This window comes from Colletotrichum siamense, assembly GCF_013390195.1.
Source record: "Colletotrichum siamense strain Cg363 chromosome Unknown KSG_Cg363_contig10, whole genome shotgun sequence".
Lineage (NCBI taxonomy): Eukaryota > Fungi > Ascomycota > Sordariomycetes > Glomerellales > Glomerellaceae > Colletotrichum > Colletotrichum siamense.
The window spans coordinates 3,660,114-3,682,245 of NW_023501023.1; the positions used below are offsets into that span (position 1 = coordinate 3,660,114).

The 22,132-nt window shown below is 50.6% G+C and overlaps 4 protein-coding genes across 4 annotated transcripts; 1 reads left to right on the forward strand and 3 right to left on the reverse strand.

Annotated features, from left to right (window-relative positions):
• Nucleotides 1-2,628: 2,628 nt before the first annotated feature.
• nahG-1 (Salicylate hydroxylase) lies at nucleotides 2,629-4,009 on the reverse strand (the record flags this gene model as incomplete). Its single annotated transcript, XM_036646739.1, has 2 exons — nucleotides 2,629-3,706; nucleotides 3,756-4,009. The coding sequence occupies 2 exons, from the start codon at nucleotides 4,007-4,009 to the stop codon at nucleotides 2,629-2,631; spliced, it is 1,332 nt and encodes a 443-aa protein (XP_036488638.1).
• A 686-nt stretch (nucleotides 4,010-4,695) lies between these two features.
• asaR-0 (C6 transcription factor asaR) lies at nucleotides 4,696-7,005 on the reverse strand (the record flags this gene model as incomplete). The annotated part of the gene is made up of 3 exons (XM_036646740.1): nucleotides 4,696-5,817; nucleotides 5,874-6,335; nucleotides 6,397-7,005. 3 exons carry the CDS (start codon nucleotides 7,003-7,005, stop codon nucleotides 4,696-4,698), a joined length of 2,193 nt encoding a protein of 730 aa, XP_036488639.1.
• Nucleotides 7,006-9,587: 2,582 nt separating this feature from the next.
• Nucleotides 9,588-11,078, reverse strand: CGCS363_v014892 (uncharacterized protein; the record flags this gene model as incomplete). Its single annotated transcript, XM_036646741.1, has 1 exon — nucleotides 9,588-11,078. One exon carries the CDS (start codon nucleotides 11,076-11,078, stop codon nucleotides 9,588-9,590), a length of 1,491 nt encoding a protein of 496 aa, XP_036488640.1.
• A 7,802-nt stretch (nucleotides 11,079-18,880) lies between these two features.
• On the forward strand, nucleotides 18,881-20,587 carry CGCS363_v014893 (Cytochrome P450 monooxygenase; the record flags this gene model as incomplete). The annotated part of the gene is made up of 4 exons (XM_036646742.1): nucleotides 18,881-19,745; nucleotides 19,800-19,863; nucleotides 19,920-20,340; nucleotides 20,396-20,587. The coding sequence occupies 4 exons, from the start codon at nucleotides 18,881-18,883 to the stop codon at nucleotides 20,585-20,587; spliced, it is 1,542 nt and encodes a 513-aa protein (XP_036488641.1).
• Nucleotides 20,588-22,132: the final 1,545 nt, after the last annotated feature.

Below are 22,132 nucleotides of genomic sequence, written 5' to 3' on the forward strand. Positions count from 1 at the left end.
GATAAAAATTAAGAAAGTATTTAGAGTTTTAAAGAAAGTTTTTATAATTTTAAGAAAGGGTCTTCTAGAGTATAACTTCTAAATATAGGTTAAAGTTATATATATAGTAATAAATTTATATAATTTTATTAAAATTAAAGAGAGGGATTAATAAGAAGTAGAAGACTAACTTATAATACTTAAAAAAGTAGAAATTCTAATTATAGTAGTAATAAGAGTAAATAAGTTTATAAGTAGTAAAAAAAAGCTAGAGATTTATTAATAGTTATTAATTTAGTATTAAAATTAATAATAAATAATATAATAGAAATAATAAGAAATATAGTTAATAAGTTAGAAGTTAATATAGTTAGTAAAAAGTAGTAATATCTAGTTACTTTTTTTAATATAATATTTAATATAATATTTAGCTTTTTTTTAACTTCTTTATTTTACTAACTTTTATTAATAAGAGCTTCTTATTACTCTTATTAGTATTATTAATAGGTTTTTTTTAGATATTAAGAGTAGTTTTATAGAGTAGATCTTAAATTTATATCTTCTTATTAGTTTAAAAAAGTTTAAGGTTTTTTAGTTTAAAATCTTATTAATTACTTTTTTAGCTACTTTTTATACTAACTTCTAAAAATTTATTAATTTTATTATTATTTCTAACTATTTTATTATTACTATTACTTCTACTATCCTCTATTTTATTAATTTTATTAGCTTTTATATTACTATTTAGTAAGTTAAATCTCTCTAAAAATAATAACTTTAATACTTTTAGTAGTATATTAAATATAGAGGTATAAAGAGGGTTATTTTTAAAATATAGGCTAATATTTAGAATATTATTAAATTTAAGTTAATACTAAAAAATAATACTATAGGTTTTAATATTATAAATAATTATTATTTTATTTTTAGATATTATTAGATTATTTAAGCTACTATATATTATTTATACTACTTTATTTCTAATATCTTATTATATTTATATTATTACTACTTTCTTATTAATAATTAAGCTATTTTAATAGATTATAAGGATCTTATTAGCTAAGTTAAAGCTTAAGTTAGTATTATTAAGATTTTAATTAATAGTATATTATTTTTATATTAGTTTAGTTAGTATTAAATTAATAATTATTACTTCTTCTATATTATTATTATTTTCTTAATAATACTACTACTTATTTATTTTAATAATATTATTATTAGTTAGCTTAGTATTAACTTATAAGTTATTATATAAAGTATATATATATAGTATATTAATATAATATATATTATTATATTTTAGATTTTTTCTAACTTAGTTATCCTATATAGAGTTAATAACTTTAATCTTATTTATATTATTATTATAGCTAGCTTTTAACTTATTAATTAGCTAGAGGATTTATTAATACTTTTAGTATATATTAATAAACTTAGTAATAAGGTTAATAACTATAAACTAATTAATTATAGTAGAGAAAGCTAAGTTTATTAGTTTAACTATTTTAATAAAAGCTAACTTATATACTATCTTTTTATTATTTATAATAAAAAGCTTACTTTACTACTAAAATATTAAGTAGATCTTAAAGAACTTCTTAATATAGTAAAGGCGTTAAGTTAACTTCTTAAGCTTTAATTTATTAGTTTAAATATTATTAACCTCTTTAATACTTTTATTAGCTTAAGTATTATTAATATTATTAATAACTTAGCTTTTAAGCTAAGTATTTTTAAAAAGGTTATTAAGCTAGGTTTTATTAAGTTATATATTACTTAGCTATATATTAAGGTTAAGATTACTTATTTAGCTTTTTATAATATTATTATTATTAGATTAAACCTTAAAGTTACTTAATTTAGTATCTATAAATAAGCTACTTATAGTTATCTATTAGCTTACTAACTTCTCTATTAGGATTAAAGTATTAGTATTATTTAAAAAAAAGCTAGTAAGAAAGTAAAATTAATACTAATAGCTTTTATAAGGGGTAATATAGTCTTAGTAAGCTTTATTAGCTATTACTACCTTAGTAAATACCTTATTTTATATATATATAGTATTTTAATATTAACCTATATTATAGATCTACTTATTTAGGGTAGCTTAAGTTACCTGTTTAACCTAAAAAGTTGATTAATCTATGAGGAGTTTCACGCCCTAATTCGCAGTGAGTATTTGTTTTTATGTGATAAACAATTAGAGAGTGAGGGAATGGGGACATCTTGTGCTGCCCAGTTTTTCTGCACGTTATCTAGGGCCTATTCAGAAGATTCCTATTTGGAAGATGCGTATCCTCAAGAGAGTTAAGTTCAATTGCTACCTTTAATCCCACTTGGTCTGAACGGACACCTGTGTACGATAATGAAGTCGCCTCAACCTTAAGTTTTACTTAGAAACCCTTCTACTCACCAAAAAGTCTTCTCATGATATCATAATAGGATAATATTGAGGCTTAATAGACACAGTTTAGTAAAGCTTCCGTCTTTTTGAGGTCCCTTACTGAGCACGGGCTTGTTACGAGACATTAAGGTAAGGCTTAAGGTCCGTACTATCCAAGCATAATGACTTGAAAATGCATGCACGACAGATATCTCAAATAACTGTCATCCCGGGCTTCAAATTCTTCTATCATTGTGCGACATCTACAGTCGACTTTCTATCTGCACTGGAGGTGGAGCTTCTGTCGTCCTCTCACTCGCCTTCTCGTCTTCCAGCACCTTTCTGAACACGGCCTCGACATCATGCTCATGGATCCAAACAGGCTCAACCCGATTCTTCATCCTCGCCCTCAGTCCCTCATCCGTCTCAACAATCCCGACCCTCTCCACCTTCTTCTTGTTAGTCGAATGCACGGTATCGAGCACGCGATCCGTATGCGCTTTCCTCGTCCTCTCATACAACCTCAAAGCCCTCTCGATATCCCCTGATGATGGCAGCGCCTCTGCTCCGGGAGGATAGACATGCTGAATAGCAGTCGTAAATGCCCACGCATCATCAATAGCTAGACTGCCACCCGCAGCAAACGCGCCACCATGCGCATGCGCCGCATCGCCCGCAAACGTCACCCTCCCCTCCCCCAGAACCCAGCTCTCCAGCCCATGCGCCGAGGCATTCGGGTACACCTTCAACGAATCCGCCGGCGTGGCATCGATAATCTCCCTGACCAGCCGATGCCAGTCCTTGTAATGCTCCTTGAGCAGATTCACATCGCTGTCCGTGTTCCACACCGTGTCCTTGTACAGCGCATCGCTCGCGTCCGGGTCGCTCTGGTGCGACGCAACAATGCAGAACAAGTCCCGGCCCAGCTTCGACATGAACCACGTCCGGTCGACGCCCCACCAGTGCTCTGCCTCGTCCGGCACGTCGGGGATGTGCGCGAGGTGCGAGATGGGGTACACGGCGCGGAAGGCCGTCCAGCCGGTCCACTTTGACCGGGACGACGGCACGTAGAAGCTCCGCACGCCGGAGTGGATGCCGTCCGCGCCGAGGAGGATGTCTGCCGTGGTGGAAGTGCCGTCGGTGAATGTGATGTTGAGTCTCCCCGTGACGTCGTCGTTTGAGATACTTGAGAAGGCTTTGTTGAGGTGAATCTGGGAGGGGTCGATGTGCTTGAGAAGCGCTTGTTGTAGGTGTGGCCGGTGGAAGCGGGCTGTCTTGTGGCGAGGCTCGACATTGCCGTGATGTTCGTCAACTGAAACGATTTCTCCGGTCTTGTAGTGACTTCTTTTCATAAGCACATATCCACGTTAAGAATAGTGACTGTGCTCACCGGTAGATCATGGGATAGCCCGATTTATTGCGGAACGCAATTTCATCGTCCAGCGCATTGTGAATCCCCAGCTTCTCCAGCGTCCTCAACCCGTTCGGGCCAAGCGCGATCGACGCGCCAACCTCTCGCAGCTCCCTCGCCTTGTCAAAGATCTGGACGTTGATACCAGGATGCGACTTCAGCGCAATGGCCGACGTCAAGCCGGCGATGCCAGCGCCGACGATGGCTACTTGGAGCTGTTCGCTTGTGCCCATGATGCCGATGATAAACTTTCTCAATGCAGAACATGCACACTAGCCACGCGAATGCAAGACACAATTGCAGAATCGGGGTCCAACACTTTATCAATAGCCCGGAGGCTCTGGGGCGCACCGGCTCCGGTCTGGAGATAACGTTGGTTGGGGGTGGGTCGGCGCCGAACCCGGCCTGACGCAATATCGACCAGAGATGGTGATACACCTCGGACACCCCGCACCGTCTTCTTCGCCGCACCATTCGTCTGCTTTGGCTGCTGATAATGGGGTCAAGATAGTAGACTTGCAGATTCAGGATTCTGCAGCAGCCAATCCAGAGGCCCTCTTTGATCTCGCATCATCAAAGTCCACAATGAAGACACGAATGTGGCATGTCTGCGCCCTTTTGACGAGGTGATGTCGGACACATCCCGACGCTATCTCGGCACCCTTGATCCCGATCGGAGTATTTGCTAAGCATATTATGAGGGGCACTTGGCTGTTGGTTGGGAACACAAATGCTCTCATCTTAGTACTGGCATCAGATGAGTGTTGGACTCGGAAGTCATCTCATCTTGCGTAAACTCTCTGGCTGCGAATGGCATTGATCGATCACTTGGCGCCTATTTCTCATGGAAGATGCGCTTCACTGAATACTGCGTGTGATAATTCAAATGCTTTCCACTGTAGCTAGGAGAGGGGAATCTTTAGTCAAGGAAATTCGGAAAAGCCAGTCCATCCATCTGAAACTCCGTCATCAATGTGCTCCAATCCGGAAAGTCCTGCATGACGGTATTCCAATCCATCCCATCAACTCCATTCATCCCATTCATTCCGTCCAACACCCCCTCCGCGCCCTCAACCTCTGACCTCTCATCGGTAGCTCCAGGTGTGGGATACGCCTCCTTTTCCTTCTCCTTCTCCCCACCACTAGCAATACCCTGGCGGATCGCCAAAGCCTTCTCTCGTAACGCCTCGAGCACAGTCATCTTCGCAGCCGGGCCCGATCCAGTGCCGACATTCCTTACATGATCCATCGAGTACTCCAACGCTTTCCACGCCCTCTCCACGTTCGGCCCCTCGGGCTTCACACACAGATGCCACAGAACATATAGAATCATGTGGTACTGAGGATACGCCCTCATGCTCCAGCGATACGGCCTCAACAACTCATCCGACGCGAGGCTCATCCCGTCTTCCAGGATACCCAACGCCTGCAACAGATTCTCCTCTGTAGCGAACGACTCCCTCGCCTCAGGGTGCTCCAAATTCAGCCACTGCTGCCTCGTCACCAAGTCAACCTTCCGAATGATGAACCTCGCCACAAGCAAGCACTGCCTTTGATGCGGGATAACAGGGTTACAGTGCCTCAGGAACCCCTCCGCATAGTCCCTCAGCTCATCCACAATCTGCGTCCGCACCGACTCCGGGACGGGCTTCTCCTTCCACTCGGACGCAATCGCCGCCAGACGGTGCCACGCGCGCGAGATCTGGATGTTGATCAGCGCCAGCGTGATTGGCGTCCAGCCGGGCCTCGGCGGCGGGAGCTCCTTCATCTCGGGGTACAGGTCGTTGTCGTCGAGGTTGGAGGGGTAGTTGACGCCGACGCTGAGGTTGAAGCAGGTCGGGTTCTGGATGCCGTAGTCCTCCGACGCCCTGCCGTCGCGGGCGACGAGATGCCACCACAGCCGGCGGCGGATCTCGCATTCGAAGACGGAGAGGCCGAGGCGCGTGCCGTCGCGGTGCAGGCCGATGGACTGCGCGGCTCGGATGGCGAGGCCGTTTAGGGTCCACAGGCCGCGGCCTGGATTGTGTATGCGAAGGGCTGCCTAGAGTATCATCTTAGTTCAAGTTCAGTCTCATGACAACATGAGATGCCACTTACCAAGTAGACAGACAACGCCTCCAGAAGCCTGACAGAAGGATGCTCCAGAAAGTCGGCCTTGGCGAATGCTTGCTCTAGACCCGTCTTGTATCGGTGAAGAGCGGTCACTTTATCCTCTCCGGTGATCTTCTGGATCGTACTTGGGTCAAGCACGACAGTAGACACGAAAAAGACGGAGAACATGAGGGCCAGAGCCTCGAGGGAAGCATTGGCAGGGTCGTCTATCGCCGTGTAGATCAACACTTCCGCCGTCGGTCTGTGTATGATTTTGTTACACAGCTCAATGTTCTCGGCGTAATTCTTCCACAGCTCAATCGCACCCCACTTGGGTGGGAGCAGCTCTGTCAGATCTAATTTGAGATCTGGACTTGACAAGATACCCATGGGATTGAATGGTGACGGCGCCGCCTGCGGAGCTGGGTCGCTCCCTGGCGTCGTTAATACTGACTGGATCTCATGTTCCTTGAGTTCGCCCTGTCAGTCGCGCGTTCATCAGAAAGGAACACACTGCGCGGCATCTTACCTCCTCAATAACCCGTGAGATGAGCACCTCATCAAAGTACTGACTCTGCGTTCCCTTCCTCACCAAAATCTCGTCACCGGGGCTCTTCGCATGAGACCCAGATGAAGGCGCTGTAGCCGGCCTGTCATATACAGACCTCCCCGTATCCCACCCCGACGAGACACCACCCAGCCCCGGGGTATCCGCCGACGACGACGCGACCGGCGGCGACCTGACCCGGAGCTGATCCCGCCCCACCCCCGCCGTGAGCGTCTTCTCCAGGTCCGAGATCCGGCTGGCCACGTCCGCGATGGTCGTCTTTCGGACCCGGCGGATCGGCTGGCCGGCCTGCGGATAAAAGCACGGGAACCCGCCGCGCGCACACGACGAGCAGGGCGACTTCTTGTCGCAGCGGATCTTGCGCCGGTGGCACAGGTTACACGAGCGCTCTATCTTTCGGCCGCTGCCTCCCCCGATGCCGCTGCCGCTGGCAGCGATGTGTGATTGGCCTGGCGGGCGCGGCGTCTCGGAGCCCTCCGCGGGCGAGAGTCGCGGGGCCGTCGGGGTGGAGGAGGAATCCGGGCCCATGGCGTTGGAACCGATGGTGGTGGACAAGGCCGGATCAGACATGGCCGTTGCTTCCCACACCACAGAATGTGAATTTGAATCCGTCTTGGCTCTGCTGATAACACGCAGTACGGACTGACTGACTGGGGGGCTTGAACAGATTACAGCAAATCGCCATCCGCCTCCTCCAAGATGAGCGAGCGGACTGGGACTATGTCGATGACATTGCAGCCTCGGCCTCGGCGGCCATGGAAGCGCCGAGACCGAAGCCACTTCTCCACCCGAATGGCTCGCGTATTTCGGATTTAAAGAGCGACGGGCGGCGACTGAATCAGTCGTGTGCGTCTGTGAGAGTGAGAGAGAGAGAATCCTTCCCCCTTGAAGGATAGGCCACCCCCCCTACGCCAAACATGTGCGCACGTCAGTCACACACAAGTCCAGTCCCCTGGGGCCCTGCGTGTAGGATTCATTCATCGTCCTCGTAAGCGCTTGAACGCCCGCTAGGACCTTTGGAATGGGCTCGGAGTACGCTCCGTCCGCAAGCGTCCGTCAACAAGCTTTCTCACAACCGCTTTAAGCTTCCCCGTGGTCCCCGAATGCGTCGAACACCCTGCCAACTTCCGCCTCCACGTGTCTGATGTCTCTGGTCTCTTTCTTGCTGACGGGCGGGAATCTGGACCCTTTCTTTCTTTCTTTCTGAGGGCTGCCTTGCCACCCGCTGGGTAACTAACTTGCACCAGCAGCAGGCAGTTTCCTCCGTACGGTGAGATCGTTCATGGCAACTCTCCCACCGGCCAATCTGCGAGATCCGTATATTTTATGCTTATGAATCCTATCTTTGGCAACGCTCAATCTGCAGAACACTTTACGATCCAACCGGTGGGATCTCGATACCGCCGCATCGACCTTCTCCGCGGGTCGAGACGCACCGTCGCGATGCGATGCCTCGGCACCACTTGCCCATCGTAGTCTGCTTTCACGATGCGAGGCATGGCTTGTCGACGAACCGCTGCTCTCGTGTAACGACGAATTTAAGGTTCATCTGTCCCAGGAACACCCAAAATGTCACGACGACGAAGGATGATTGTAATCAAATCTCCGAGAGACTGGCCGCGTCTCATCGCAAACATGGCGGGATCACCCCGACCGACTCAGTGCAATGACTTGCGGCCCCGCCCCAAATCGTCGATTCTTTTCCATCGCGACAAAGTCCCCCTCTTCCCGACCATCCTTCTCCTCAACTCAACCGATGCCTTCCCGTGTGGCAGGGACCCCGACCATCGTTGAATGTCGCGCTGCCATCCAGGTCGTTAAGCGATGTGTTATTGCATATTTTACTCCGACGTTATCACGTAAACCGGAGAAGTAAAATATGTTGCATCAACGACCCAAGTCCCTCCATCCGGATGCGAATATCTCCCTTTGGTAATGGGCCCCGAAAGAAGAAGCTCGGTGTTTTCCGATGCTGGTCGCTCGCTCAATGCCATCTCTGCGAGACTCTCACAATTTCATAAGACGACGGCCAAACTAAGATTCAGCCTCTGGTGGATCCAGATCTCGCTCCCATCTCCGTTGCAAAAAGCATTTTCTTTTGGTGAACTTGTTACCGCCTATTAGCTAGTTCCGCGACCAGATGACAAGTCGTCAAAGGAAAAAGGTCCCTCCCTCATGTGAAGTGAAACGCAAACAGCGACTTCTGCCCAGCATGTGCCATGTGGTGCCATCCAATGCGGGACGAGTCGCCGTACCACACTTCTTCCTCGTACTCCAGTCCCCAGCCACCCGCTGAAGAAACATAACCTTTGCAGGGCGCCAGTATGTCCCTATTAGGGAGTGTGTGGTGGGAAGGGTGAGCAGCACTCAAGGAAAGTTTTCACCGTCGCACATGGGCCTACTTCATGCGACGTCTGGGCGCACCCAAGGACCGATGCTGGCATGAAACCAAAGTGCCACCACAGCCAAAATCAATGTGCGGGCAGCGTGTGTAGATCCTTTTGGGCACTATTATCGTGGTACTCAGGCACCAGGGCCAAGAGGGTTCGGACGTTGAGCCCGATCACGAGTTTTTCCTTCATGGTGTTTCTAGAGCGCGGTCATGACTGATTGAACACAAAGCAATTGTGGAGATCTGTATTCGATATTGAAACGAGAGAATGGTATCACAAATTCCTGGGTTTAGCTCGTCGTAGCCCCATCGCCCGAATCCCTTTCCCGTGGGCTGCCAAGGTTTGACCCAGACCGTGTGAACATTCCCGTCAGTGGTCTCTAGAGCAAAAGAACAGCAAAATCAGTGTGAAGAGCCCGTTTCCCTTTTTTGAGCCATGCTGTGGAAAACCCATCATGCTCCATAAACCCGCGGTCACCAACCGCACTGCACGCCTGACAAAATCCATCTGGCCCTCGACGTCATGACGAGGTGCTATCATCCAAGTCGCCAGAGTCCCTTAGTAAACAGAAGAAAAACAGCGTCAAGCATCATCTGCTTGCGTCATACATGATTGTAAATAAGAGAAATAAAAAGAGTATAGCCCGTTCAGCCGTTACATGAACAAAAGTGATATCTGATCCGCCGTCTCGCCTGGTGTTAAAAACAGTTGCTTCTTGTTGAAAATTCATCGGTTGTAAAGTTTGCAGGGATGGGCCTCTCATACGCCCACCGAGATCGGCGGCACGTTTGGTACGAGGTCCAGCCATGACACGCCGGGGCTCGCTGCCCTGCCATCCCACATCGCCTTGAGGAAGGCCTCCATGTTGTTACGGTACTTGGTGTTGCAGCTGTCGATGAGGGTCTTCATGGCCTCCATCGCGGTGTCCTTCTCGGCTTGGTCGCGCGCCTCGATGGCGGCGAGGGTAAAGGGGAAGCTGACGCAGCGCTGCGTGTCTTGCGACACGGTCATCGTCATCTTCAGGTCCGACATGATGCTCTTCGCCATGGCCGACGCCATGTCGTCCTTCTCGCCAAACTTGTACCGTAATCTGTGGATAAATAGGAGCGCTCCTGTCTTGTAGATGCGACTTTGTGCCAGCATGTGAATGACCTCGCCAGTGGTAAAGCGGTTCGTAAAGTCTGGCGGGATATGTGGTTGCCACGCCTCAATCTCCTGCTCAACGTCGTCCAGTGCCTGTTTCTGCTCGTCGACGTCGACCTCGTGGTAGAGGCTGTAGCTGATCCTGCTCAATTCGTACATGTGTTGCAGTAGTGGCATGCAGAGGCCGAGGTATGCGTCGACGTGGCCTTCTACCGGGGGCGCGATGCCGCAGACTGGTAGCTCGCGCTGCATGAGGCACTCGTTGATGTCGACGGCCGTCATGAAGACGAGGATGTAGTGTGTCCGCTCGCTGGAGATCAAAGAGGTCCCCAGCAGATGACGGATGTGGCTGAGGACGTATCGCCGCACTGGTGCCGCGCTCGTGCCGAGGGCCATATTGGAAAAGTACACGATGCCCAGTCCCAGGCCTGCCCACGGCAGCAGCTCCTCGCGCTTCAGCGTTGGCAACGGACATGACCGCAGAGACTCGACGGCCATTGCTCCCCGGTGCAGGTTTGCCTCTGGATCGTACTCCCCTGTATCCAATCCCATCGTTGCCGCAAAGGCGCTGTACATGGCGATGTAGGCGTCTTTACCCTGGTCGAACATGGAGAACAAGTGGACTGTCATGTCGAGCTGCATGCTGTCCACAAACGTCGGCCCTATGAAGTATTGCATGAAGTTGGATTTGTGTAGCAGCCTCGACAGCGTTGACCGTTCCACCTGGTCTAACCGACCCAGCGTGCTTCCAAACGGGCTAAGAGAATCGAGGATCTTCGAGGGTGGACTGGAGGCTGAGTCGGAAGACGAGTCTGATGATGAGTCTTCAGGCGGGCTGCCGCCCCTGTTCGACACGGACGCTATGCTGGGTTTTCGCGACGATGGACATGGCGCCGGGCTGACGCGGGCGACGGCCGATGTCGTGGAATTCGCTGCGGTCGTTGTCGTCGTTGTTGTCGTCGTCGTCGAGGCGATATTGGGCTTTCGTGTCGGACATGGTACGTTGCCGTTAAGGCCCATGATCTTGCTCCGAATGGCGACTTTTGAGCGGCCCTTAACGGCGGACCGCGGCACGGGGCGCACAAAGACGCAATCCCGGCCATTCATCAGACAGCGGTCGCATTGTGGGTTACCCTCCGAGAATGTGCATTTTGACTTTTGGTAGTAGCACGGCGCGCAAGCCTTTGCAACGGGCTGTGTGACGACAGAACGTTAGCGGGGTCACGGCGACATGGTGAGGCTCTTCATGATGTTCCACGACAGGAGGACAGCCAAGTGCCCCAAGATCTAGTGTACATGTGTGCGACGGCCACGATGGACGACCGTGATGGTCGACAACGATGACGTTGATGTTCACTAAACACCAAGCCAAGACAGGACGACGCCCGACGGAGATAGGCGATGATGGGAATCGCAGTTCGAACTCACCATTGTGAATCAGTGTCAGGTGGGGTAGGCCATTCGAGGTGCTCCAACAGACAAAGTTCTGTGGGGGAACACAGTAACACAGGGAAAATCTGGGCCTGGGTTGAGGAGACTGTCGGCGGGTCGGGGGTGATTAATATTCTGCTTTGGTTTTTTTTCTGGGGCTCTTCTTCGTTCGGTCCGACTTGCTGCTTTTCGACTGCTTGAAATCCCTTCGTTGCGTTTCGTCAATTCGCGGCCTACGTAGTCGTCGTCGTTGTCGTCGTCGTCTTCGTCGCTGTCGTAACGCCGTTTATTGCTCTTCTGCGTGGTGAGTGGTGCGGGTATGAAAGAGAAGACGTTTGGCGTGTGTGCGGTAGGACGTCGAAGAGTACGGGAGTACGTGTGAGCAGAAGCGGGCAGAGTTGGATAGTAGCGTAAATGCCGAGGAGTTAAGGAGGAGAGGGTGGGATGTAGAAGTGATGTTATGTTATGGTTGTCTGAAAGGTGCGAAGGAACACTGTAAGGTGAGGTAGGTAGTGTAGGGGGGGCCTGGAGAAGTGGAAATAAGCTTCGGGCATGGCGCGCATGGATTTGATCAAGCAGTTAGGCTGAGGAAGCGGTCTGATCCATGGTGATCATGAGGAATGATATTCGGTATCGGGACGGAGACTCGAGGCGTTTGGTCTGGTTTGGTTTGGACTGGTCTGTCTGGTCTGGTGCGACTTGGGGGTGGTGCTCAAGTCAATCAAGTAAGTATGCAGGTGCATGTACAGAGGCATGTATCCTGCAAACCCCCCCTTTTGAGAAGAAAAAGAGCCTGAAGAGGGGGGAACCGGGGGTTTGATGGAGGGGACGGGGAGGAGAGGAGAAGGTCAAGGCTAGGGGAACGGAGCGGATTGTGAGGGTGTGGGTGAGCAAGACAGGGAATGGACTGGATGGGCGGGGGGTTGGATGGGATGTACGTAGGATACGGCTACGAATATTGGATTGGATTAGGCAAAGGCACCGCACCCAACGCTGGTTGATGTGCTTGGCTTGCAATGGCTGCTTGACGTGTGCTCAGCTTAGTTCCCTCCCTCATCCTCGCTTGGTGGCCAGAAGGATGATGAAGACAACAGAAAGGAAAGAGTCGCCGAGAATTAGGGGTCCCCGACTGCAACGCAACATCATAGGGACACATTGATGCGGGTACAAGTTGCTCTTCATCTTGTGTATGCGCAGGTGCTAGGGGAAGCTGGATGCATCAAAGTACCCAAGCTAACAGATGACCCCTCCACCCACCATCATGCTAGGCACGAATACCCCTTCAGCTCTCCTCTCCTCTCACTTCAGGCGTTCCTCGCCCATGATGAGTACCTCTCGGTGGATAAGAGGCCGCATGCGGGCATCAAGCTAGTACGGTACTAGGCAGTTAAGGGCAGTACATGCGCCAGTCCGTGCGCCTCGTAAGGAAGAGATTAGAAGAGAAGGCGAAAGATGGGTGAAGGGAGTTTGTTCTGTCATGATACGTTCGGTTGAGGAGATGTCTCTCTGGCTCTCCCTCATGGTGTATTGGCTGGGAGGAATGTATGTGTTCTGTAGCAGCTTCCTCTGCAGCAGGTACAATACACCAAACAACTGGGCGATGAACGGACGTCCTGCTTCAACCAGCGGCCTTGCTTGCAACACTGCTGCCCCCCTGAAACGTCGCGGCGGTGCATTCCACATTGCGGGCACGCCCGTTGCGAGAAAAGTGGCCTGTTTTGACCTTTCCCATGCTCTATGCTCTCGCACGGATGTTCACTTGGCCAAAGAGAACCACAAGCGAGGGCGACATTGCACTGCAAAAGGAGGGGCCAACCGTCGCGCAGAGGAGAACAGCAGAAGGAGAGGAGGGGTGGATGGATGCTGTTGACGAACGGGGACTGGGCTCCTCTCGATGGAACTGGGACGGGGAGCAGAGGTGGTGGAGGCATTTTGGGGCCTTGGTTTCTGGGGGAAGCGCTGGACGAGATTGGAGATCAGATGGACGGGATGCTGGTCCGCTGCTCTTCCAGTCGGTGGTTTTCTGACTGCCCACGCAGAATTGGGCATTTTCATAGGCGGTGTGACTCGAGAATGGCACGCAGTAGAAGCAAGCCCAGGCCTGGGAGCCGTTTTCCCCAGCAGGGAAGCTCCTGGCTGGCGTTGGCACCGAGGCAGCTTGATGTCATGTCATCTCGATTGCATGGAGGGCACGACCCGTACAACTTGTTTCCTCGGATTGTTGAGTGCGTTAGTGTGCCTCTGAGACTCTGGTACGATTCGTGCTTTTACATACTTACTTACCTACATTGACAGGTTCAGTCAAAACTGGTCGATGTGTTGTTGCGCTTGTACATACGTACGTCTTCTAAGGTTGCGAGCTGAGGCGCGCAGGAAGGATGGCAAGGCTCCAAAGGCGTCCTTGTTGATGGATGTGCACATCTCACTGGACAGGCACATGGCTGAGGGTGGACAAGACCCCTGATGTGGCGCTTCCGGCCTAGCTCCCGGGCCCGCGTCCGGGTTAAAGTGACAGGAGCTGGGGCACAATTGGGCGCGCGCAAGTACATGTCTTTGTACATCCTCAGCAGCTGGGAAAGGTGGCGGGGTGGCAGTGATCATACTCAGGGCCTTGGGGAGGTCTGGATTGTTCTGTTTCCTGTCTCTGTTTCGGTCCGTCCATGGAATTGTTCGTTGTTATTCTTTCGGACGTGCCATCGGGGACTGGCACGGTGTCTCGGAGATGCTGATAGCGAGACAAGGCGTCGTCGAGTTGATTTGGATTGATATGTCCCGGGTTTGATTCGCTTCTATTCAGAGACGCAGGCATGCATATCTGAGTCCGCGGGTTTCCGGGACTTAGTTCCTGCAGGTTGCTGCAGCGCTCTGCAGACTGCACGTTGTCCACCCACATGCTGCTTGCTGTATGTAAGACAGGTGCCTACTGTTCCTGTGCAGCAGCATCATGTCTGCTGCACTCTACAGCCTGCGAGATTATGGATACCTACTTACTTAGAATCAGCATTGATCCATTATTTGCCGTTTGAGGTTTTTCCAAATATCCATCCCTCACTGCAGACTGCCACGTTCATCAATCAGAGCCAGTCCCATTTTAGCCGCCTGGCTTGTCCTGGTCTGTCGCAGGCTCGCAGCTGCAAGTGAGGCCTTAGGGCCCGCTGTGAGCACATGCACCTTCAGGGGTGTCCGCGCTTTGAAGTTGATTCTCCCAGGGTGCAAGGACGAGGCGAGCAGTGCCCAATTATTGCTAACGATTGTCTAATTGACCAGCGCTGCATGAGCCCTTGATGATGTTCACTTAGCGGTTTTGAATTTGATAGAGAAGAACAGGATGTGCACATGGATGAAGACATCAATGGCACGCTGCTAGACAGACTGAGGCCATGTAAAGCCATGCTTGCTAAGCGGTAACTGAGTCGTACCTCGACCACCTCCACGCCCGGAAGCAAATTGCTCCCTCCTAATTATCCCACGTGGGAGGGCCAAATACTGGCCCCCGACGTCTTGGCGTCGTCTCTGTTTATCTCGATCAGCGCTGAATCTTTAGCATGGCGAGTCTAGAGCTTTCTGATCCTCCAAAAATAATCTCCCCTACATAGCACTCCCAAACGTTGCTGGATTTAGCCCAAGCACACTGGATTGTACACGGAGCCCAGACACACAACTCTAGATTGAAACAAGATTACAACTGACACCGGGCAATTTCATACTCTACTGTCAGTCATGGCTCTGACAGACTCAAGACATGGCACATAGAAGTCGACCATATTCTTTTCCCACCCTCCGCCCCGCCTCCTTAGCATGTCAACTGACAACCTTCGCCATGTACCTGACAAAGTAGACGCTAGGCGTCTCTGGGTTAAAGGACAGTAGGACGGGCAGTCCGCTGAAAGCTTCATCGTTGCATTCCCGGCTTGAACGGCATGGGTCTTGGCTGTTGCCCACATGCTAGCGGTCACGACTGGGGCAAGCATCAGGCCGCACGAAACAAAATGACTCCATTCCGTCAACCCCGCTGTCTCTCCAGCTTCGCGCGCGGTGATCACGTTGAATGAGCCTCACAACCTCCTTCAATTCCAGCCTTGGCACAAAGCACTGCAGAAGCGGATCGAGATGCCTAATCCTACCTGTTCCCGTCGCTTAAATGTCACGACATCAGGCTTTTGGAAACGCGCGTATCCGCTTCGAATCGCAGACAGGCTGTGCTCCCCGGTGGAGGCATATGTCGCACCGTTACTCAGTCGTTTTCTTGGCAGGCGGACAGCGCCATCTTCGGACTCCTTGGCCCCTACTTACTGCGTCAATGAGGCGATGTGGCATATCGCTATCACGAGGCGGCTGTATCCGTACGCCTTGGCGCAACTCCATCATCGAGATTGCGCAAGCCGTTGCCCCCCGACGTCAATCTTGTTCAACGAAATAAGGCCATCAAGGGCCTCAGCTTAACAGCTTGCAGTTAAAGCCGAACATGGCAATTTCCCACTCCGGCTGACAGAAGCCACTAGAATCCCACTTCTGATACACAATGTCACTCCGGATATCTTTCCGTAAATCATCTCCCAGTTCATCCATCCTTTGCCCCGTCTGAAAGGGCCCTAATATCTGGGCAGACTCAAGGTTGACTCGCCGCCGCCAGACTTCGAGCAGAAAAACACACTGCCAGAAGGTCCAGCCCGCTTGTTAGACCATCTCTAGTCATTGAGCAAAAATCGCTGCAGAGGGACAGCCAAGTTCCGAGGCCTGCCCTATGAACGCGCCAGGCGCACCTCCTTTAACCCCAGATTTTAGGGCTCTCCCTTGAAGACTACGCCTGCAGGGAGCTTGAGAGAGATGCCATCGCACACCCCTGCAGGGAACTTTGTCAAGCCTGACTTCGCCCTCCTCTCACTTTGCTCTTCTGCTGGCGGAACGTTGCTGGGAGCATCCCAGAGCTGTTGGCAGCCCACGAAACCCGATTCGCCTCGTTTGCGGTGCACGTCTCTCCCTCTCTTTGCACAATTAGCATACTTCATATCTACTTGACGAGAACCATCCATCATCCTGTCGCTTGTCCACGCGCACGCAGAGAAATACCACCCAAATCAAGGTTTGAGCAGTCCCTGCTTCTGGCCGCAGATCATCCCCCCCTCCTGCTTCTTTGGATATCATGCTTTGGCTGTGCCGGACAGCTCGGACGCTCTTCGAGCGAGGGGGGCCTGCGGTTCCGCAATCCGGTCACCCATGTTCCAATGTCTCCTCCGCGCCCACCGACCACCTCGGTGACATTCATCTGGAGATGATGGTCTTGGCCCGAACTCCGAGGTGTGCCGCAAGCAATTAGAAACGCCATTTTAACCGTTGATTGAGTCTGGGATGCTCCGTGCTGGGCTAATCATAGCCCGTTACCGCCCAATCAATCCCTTGGCGAACCTCTAGAAGCCATGTCTCAATGAGGCTGTGACCGTTGGCGTCGTTCCTCAACATCGACAGCCATTCCTCCCGTTTTATCTGCCTCGTGACGACGACTCCGCTTGGCATAAATGAGTATCCTCTGTCAGTGTTGCTACCTTCAAGTGACTCGACCCCTATTCTTTCACTCGTTGAATTGCGATTTCACATACCAGGGCGGACTAGTCCAGAGAGCCACCACCCCTCAGCCATAGATACGAGTCAAGAAGCTCGAGTAGCTTTGGCCATAGGCTATGCTTTTCCCGTAACTTCTGACGAGATTGCTGAGACCAGACGATACAGGATCCAGCATACTCGCATTGTTTGCGATGTGCGCGTGTGGCTGACTCGACAGAGCCTCAGAGTCGTGCATAACAAGCTATGCTGGTGCTCTGATGAGTTGCTCCCGTACCAAGTACCGACATTGTCTGCTTCCTCACGCAACGTGGAACACGCTCTTAAGCTCAGTTCTCTGTGCTCCACGCCCTAGAGCAAGGAGCTTGGGCTATCCCCCGGCTCGATACATGTGCTGCAGACTTGTCTCCATTCTTCCCGCCTTCTTCTCCCCCGCGGTCCCCGGGATTGCGGGTGAAGACGGGACTTCTCAAAGGCCCCAGCGGCGGCGCCCGTCGTGTCTTGTCCCGCGATTCACCCGTCAACACACTCCCGCTGACATCGTCCTCCTTTCGATCTGTGTTGCGCGGCTGTTGTTGCCCCTTCTGCTTTACGTACTCCACAAGAGTTTCCGACTCGTCAGTGAATCGAGAATCCGTGCTCTTGCCAGCGGGATGCCCCAGTATTCGTATTGTTTCCGGGCCGTTTCCGATCTGTCGTGCCCTGTCTCCCGTCGAGATCCCGCTGCATCTCCGCAAATCTCCGCTGATAGGCCATCTTCGAGGGAAAAGAGTGGTTCGGCAATCGGGGCATTTGCGTCGATGCGGCTCTTGGTCTCAACGTCAGGTCTCACTCGTCATGCCTCGTCAACTACATAGCCATCGAAATGGGGATGCTTGAGTAGCCTCAGCTGCGATACGGCAGTGAACCCACAATCCGAACATGATGGGGCCGGCCCGTTGTTGCTTGATTTTAAGGCCGTGACGGGCGTTCTGATGATGCAGGCTGCCGCATACTTTTGCGTTTAGAGGGCTACCATACCATGAACTTGGTATCCGTCTGAATGACAAAGTTCGATATCCCAAGAATCGCCGAGAGACTTCCGTACCCGACTGCAAGATGGTGGTCTAATCATGCTGGGAATCTTGCTCTGCTTCACATTGCGCGTCCTTCCACTTCGAAATTTGCAAATATGTGAAGATACCTCGAGTCGTACGAAGTGGTGGCTACGAACACTGCTATCACCACAGCAGCCCCTGGATTGATTCGAGACATTATGATCGCCCTTTACCATCTCATACTGGATGCCCTTCCATCGACATTACGTACTGGTATCGGCGTGCCTGAACATCGTTCTCGCATCAGTTGCACATTCGACCGCTTAGGTAAGTCAAAAGTGCATTCCCCAGCCCGTTACGATTTCCTTTCCAGGATGTCCCGGTGACGAAGCCACTCCGCACCGTCCGTCTCCCCGCATCACCATCTCCCGCCCTCGCCATGACCTCTGGTCCATCGGCAGTTATTTTATTGGCTATTAAACTTTCGGAGGCCATTTGTGTCGCCGAACCAACGTCTGTGGCTATTATTGTGAGGAAATGCCGTCTGTTAGGCCAAGCTAGACAGGCCGGTGATGTCAATAACGTTCTTCGGCCTCCAGAGTGATACGAGATCAGAGTCGCATACGTGTGTTGAGACGTAGATTGATCCTGTATCTGAAGCAGTCCGAAGGGATCGTAAACGAACCGCATAGAGATATCTAGCTGCCACCGTCCTCGAAGGTCCGAGATTTGCATTTGATTCCTGCAATCTGCTGGATAGTGACATCGTCTGCCACCATTTACTGTTCTCGACGTCAATGTTCCCCAAGAGCTGGTAACGACGCATCCTGGAGCATAGCTAGTCATTCACCCGCGCGCACACACACGCATACACACCCAATCATGGACTCTCCGCTCGACGCCCTAGACCAGAACGACCGGAGCCACACCTATACCGAAACGGCCGGCCTTTTCATCCGACAATACTGGCATATCATTCTGTCTGTGATCTTGATCGGAAATGTCCTCCGCACCCGGTACCTCTCCCCCCTCCGGAGCTATCCGGGGCCGTTCCTCGCTTCGACTACCCGTCTTTGGAAAGTCATCACCACCGCGTCCGGCCGCTCGCACCTACAATATGTTGCGTTGCACCGGAAGTACGGACCCGTCGTCCGCATCGGACCTAATGAAGTATCCATCGCCTCACCAGAGGCTGCGAGACATGTTCTGAGCGCTGGAAAGAGGTTTTACAAGACGGCGTTCTACGGAGTGTTCCCTCCGCCAGAGAACCCGGACATCTTCACCGAGGTCAACGAGGAGGCTCATGCGCGCAAGAAGAAGGTTGCCAACGTGCCTTACAGCATGGCGGCGATGCAACATCTGAGTCCCTTTATTGACGACACCATCGATCTGGTGGTGGCGAAGCTTGGCGGATTCGCGTCGGCGCCTATGGAATACAAGGCAGATAAGTCCGTGGACCTGGGAGCGTGGTTGCATTACTTCGCATTTGATGTTTTGGGAGAAGTAGCCTTCTCACGGAGCTTCGGCTTTTTAGCCGAGGGGAAAGACGTCGAGGATGCCATCGCGACGATAGATCGCTCACAGGCATACAATGGCATTGTTGGTCAAATCCCCTGGGTGGACCATCTGCTCCGTCGCAACCCTCTTTGGAAGCTTGTGCCAAGTCTGGACACCAAGAACGCTCCGATCACGAGAATCGCGCTAAGTGAGATGGAGAGACGACGACCGTTTGACAAGGAGAGTGAGGGTAAGTTGAGGAACGATGACGGAAGGCAGGATCTTCTGGCAAGTCTGATCAAAGGGCACCTGAAAGACCCTGAGAGATTTACCGAGGGCGACGTCTTCGCTGTTGCTCATGGGGCGATGTGAGTCGCATCAACCTTCTTGGACTGCTGGAGTAAGACTAACATAGGTATTACAGCTTTGCCGGCTCTGACTCCACTGCATCAACTATGCAGTCGTTGTTCTGGCACGTTTTATCCTCACCAGACGTTCATAAAAGGCTAGTAGATGAGATCACTGAAGCTGTCGATGTCGGTGTGCTTCCCGCCACAGGAAACATTTCATGGAGTGAGGCCCAAGGTCTCCAGTACTTCCAAGCTTGCCTGAAGGAAGCCATGCGGGTGCGGCCTGCTGTTGGGCTCAACATTACGCGTGTTGTTCCCCCTGAAGGCGCGGAGCTGGACGGGCACTTCTTCCCTGGCGGCACCGAAATCGCAGTCAACGGATGGGTCTTGCACCGGGACAAACGCACATTTGGCGAGGATGCGGACGACTTTCGGCCGGAAAGATGGTTGGTTGAAGTTGACAATGCTAAGAAAATGGAGAGATACATGTTCCAGGTAAGCACCTTCGGCTTAAGGTCACGGAGAATGGTAGACTGACAAGCATCACTAGTTCGGCGGAGGCAGCCATGTATGCATAGGACGTAATTTGGCACTGCTCGAGATCAACAAGATTGTACCACGGCTTTTCAGAGACTTCAAGTTTGAATTAGTCCACCCAAGTCAGCCGCTGAAGGCTAATGCCACGTTCTTTGTGGTGCAGGAAGGGCTCGAGGTTTATGTTCAGAGGCGGGACTCCCCTTAGAAAGTTTATAGTGGTGCATACATGGAGCAATTTGTCACAGGCTTAGTTTGCGATAGTTCTTAATCTAGAGCACAAGTCCCAACTACGTTTGATGATTGAGTCAGTAAAGCTAGGCTGCTTCACCAGACCTTGCTGTCAACCCTGACGTAGAGGCCCTCAGATGATTCAAAACTTAGCCTATCTATCCCATAACGGAATTGCCCATTTCTCTCTCCCTCTTCCTCTCCTTCTCCCTTTTTGCTTGCCTTAGCGTTGGGTGTTAGCATTCCGTAGACTCGCAGGACCACGAACGTACAAGCCTATGCGTCCAAAATATTGTACAGTTTTACCAGGGTCACCAATGAGAGGCGCCGATGGTTTAGTGGTAAAATTCTCCGTTGCCATCCAGCAGCGTCGGGGAGCCGGGGGTTCGATTCCCCCTCGGCGCAACTTTTTGTCCTCGCTGGCCTCAACTCAGTGTAACAACCTATTTCTTTTGCCATGGTCAGCTAGAATCATTAATGGAAATGACACCGAGCAGCTTGCATATAATAAGTTTGTCACTTGTCAGATAAAGTTGTAATAATCTTTCTTTATTTTGAGAATATTGGACCCTAATGAGAGAAATGGTGGAAAACGTTCGTTAACTACCATCGGCTATCGACCTTGATGCGGTACCGCCCTCAGTTTCTGTAACTCCCATTGATCTCTAGACGATCCTGCGCGCGATGTTTGAAAGGTCGGAACGGTCGAGGGTGCATTTGCACCACTTTGTATGCAGCGATTGGCGATCCTTTCTTCGATCGTTTGTAGCGATATTGAACGACTTGAAACGGGCCTAGGAGTCGTTGATCTCCACCCTCTGCTATCCCTCGAATCTTCTTGTTCAACCACTCTGGAGGCTGAGATGCCGTCAAGTGGAATGTCTTCCCACCTGCCGAGGTCCATGCCCCTCCTAGCCCTCGAAGTGGAATTGTTTCGTTGGCGTCTCCTGTTGCTGATCTTGCTAAACTTCTTTGAGCAATAGAAGCCAAGGCGGCATACGAGCCATGGAGGGAGAACCGAGGGCCAAAGGAAGATGGCGGCAAAGTACCAGAAACCCAAGAGGGCTTTGTCTCTTGTCCTGCGTTCTGTAGCTTTGTACCAGGCTGGTAGCGCTGCCAAGCGGAAGTTGTTGATGCAGACAAGAGAGAGAACGCCGATCATGGCGTATCCCAATACGCATGCTACGATGATTGAATCTTGGAGCTCCTCTTGAGACGTGTTGGGGTCGAACTGTGGCGTACCCACAGGGCCTATCATCATGCGAGAGGAAAGTGTTGGCGGCATGGTGGCGAATGTAGTATTGAATAATACGATGCAAATGTTATAATGTATGCTTTTTGTGTTCGACGGTGGTACAGAGCTCGTGGTGTTGTAAGTTAAGAAGGCGAGAATAATTAGACGCTGGGAGGGAGACAAATCTCGTTGGACTGATGTATTTCAGGCAGACGGGAGAAAGTCTTGCCGCTTAGGGTTCTGAAGATTTTGGGAAAGCATGGCCATCAAGGCGGAAAGCCATAAAGG